This window comes from Sinocyclocheilus anshuiensis, unplaced genomic scaffold (genome assembly GCF_001515605.1).
Source record: "Sinocyclocheilus anshuiensis isolate Anshui unplaced genomic scaffold, SAMN03320099.WGS_v1.1 scaffold50, whole genome shotgun sequence".
NCBI classification, from domain to species: domain Eukaryota; kingdom Metazoa; phylum Chordata; class Actinopteri; order Cypriniformes; family Cyprinidae; genus Sinocyclocheilus; species Sinocyclocheilus anshuiensis.
The window spans coordinates 1299882-1301176 of NW_015542382.1; the positions used below are offsets into that span (position 1 = coordinate 1299882).

General features: G+C 34.6%; 1 protein-coding gene across 3 annotated transcripts in view; it reads right to left on the reverse strand.

Annotated features, from left to right (window-relative positions):
* Window positions 1-183: 183 nt before the first annotated feature.
* Window positions 184-1295, reverse strand: part of tmod1 (tropomodulin 1) — an 11302-nt gene continuing 10190 nt past the window's right edge. For all 3 annotated transcript variants that reach the window (XM_016491749.1, XM_016491748.1, XM_016491750.1), the window contains one exon: window positions 184-1134. In XM_016491749.1, the coding sequence (XP_016347235.1) occupies window positions 1076-1134 (59 nt within the window). In that variant the 3' untranslated portion in view covers window positions 184-1075. The remainder of the gene's footprint in view (window positions 1135-1295) is intronic.

The following is a 1295-nucleotide window of genomic DNA, read 5'->3' on the forward strand; positions in this document are numbered from 1 at the left end:
TTTCTTCAATATCGCACAGCGCTAATATATATATATATATATATATATATATATATATATATACACGCACATACATACATATACATGTATAATATATATATATATTACTGTAATGAGAAATCAGACAAAATCCTAAAACTAAAATAATTTCTTAATATATATAATTTCTTTTGATTTTGGGTGAAATATAACCTGGAAATGACTTCATGAGAGCAGGCATAGGCAATAGCACATATAGTTTTATGATAAGTTTTCTATTGTGTGTTATGATTCTCACTTAAAAGTAAAAAAGTATTTAATGAGGAAGACTATAGAGAACACTGTATACAATCATTTAATGATAAGTGGTTAAATGAAACACAGCTTGCCCTAAACATCAAAAAGAGAATTTTCCCTCATCAAACATAGAATATAAAATATATAAATAATTTCATAAATATACTGGAGCGGTGCAAATACACAGAGCTTAGATTTTATACTCTTGTCAGGTGACCAATAAAGGTATTGCAAGTTATTTAAAGGTAAATTGAAGGTAATTTACCAGTTGTTAAACAGAAGAACAGGTCAAAATTATAGCATATCCCAAAAAACACACAGTACATGCTTCTACGAGATGTGTGCGAGAACTACAGTGAGACTCAAACTGGCACGGAGAAGGCAAAACCACAGATACAATCAGTCAAGTTTGAAGTCTGATGCTCTTGGCGTGCATCCAAACACTGCAAAACTGCTGGCTTTAGGGTCAAACTGTTTACAATGTGAAGATTATGTCAACTGAGAACATTGTGATAAATTGAGCATCATTTTCATCTTTACTGCTTCCATCAACACAAGTAGGTGATTTTTCCCTGCTAATGTTATGGCAGGTAGTTTACACATTTTTAAAACACTCCGCCATGAGTAACTATGTGTCTGGTAAACAGAGGGTGGTACCTTTGGGTTTCCAGCATTCTGAATTGAATGTTTCCTTTAGATGATTTTGTGAGTTATCTGTGAAAGGGACAGAAATGATGGGAGGATGTGGGATGAGACGGGTGTGATGCAGGTCCCAGGCCATAGAGGGTTCCTGATGCTGCTACACGTTTGTCCGACATTTAGGAAAGATGGGTCCTCCTTCAAGCCTTCTCTTTCTCACTGCACACAAAAACAAAAAAGAGTTGATCACTTTTGAGGACATAAAAATGTGAAATACTGAGGAAACTGCTTTCATTATAACAGTCTACAAATAACTTGATCATTAAAAGTTTATGTTTGGGGGCGGGGGGGGGGGGGACTTTTAAAAAGACTTTTTTACT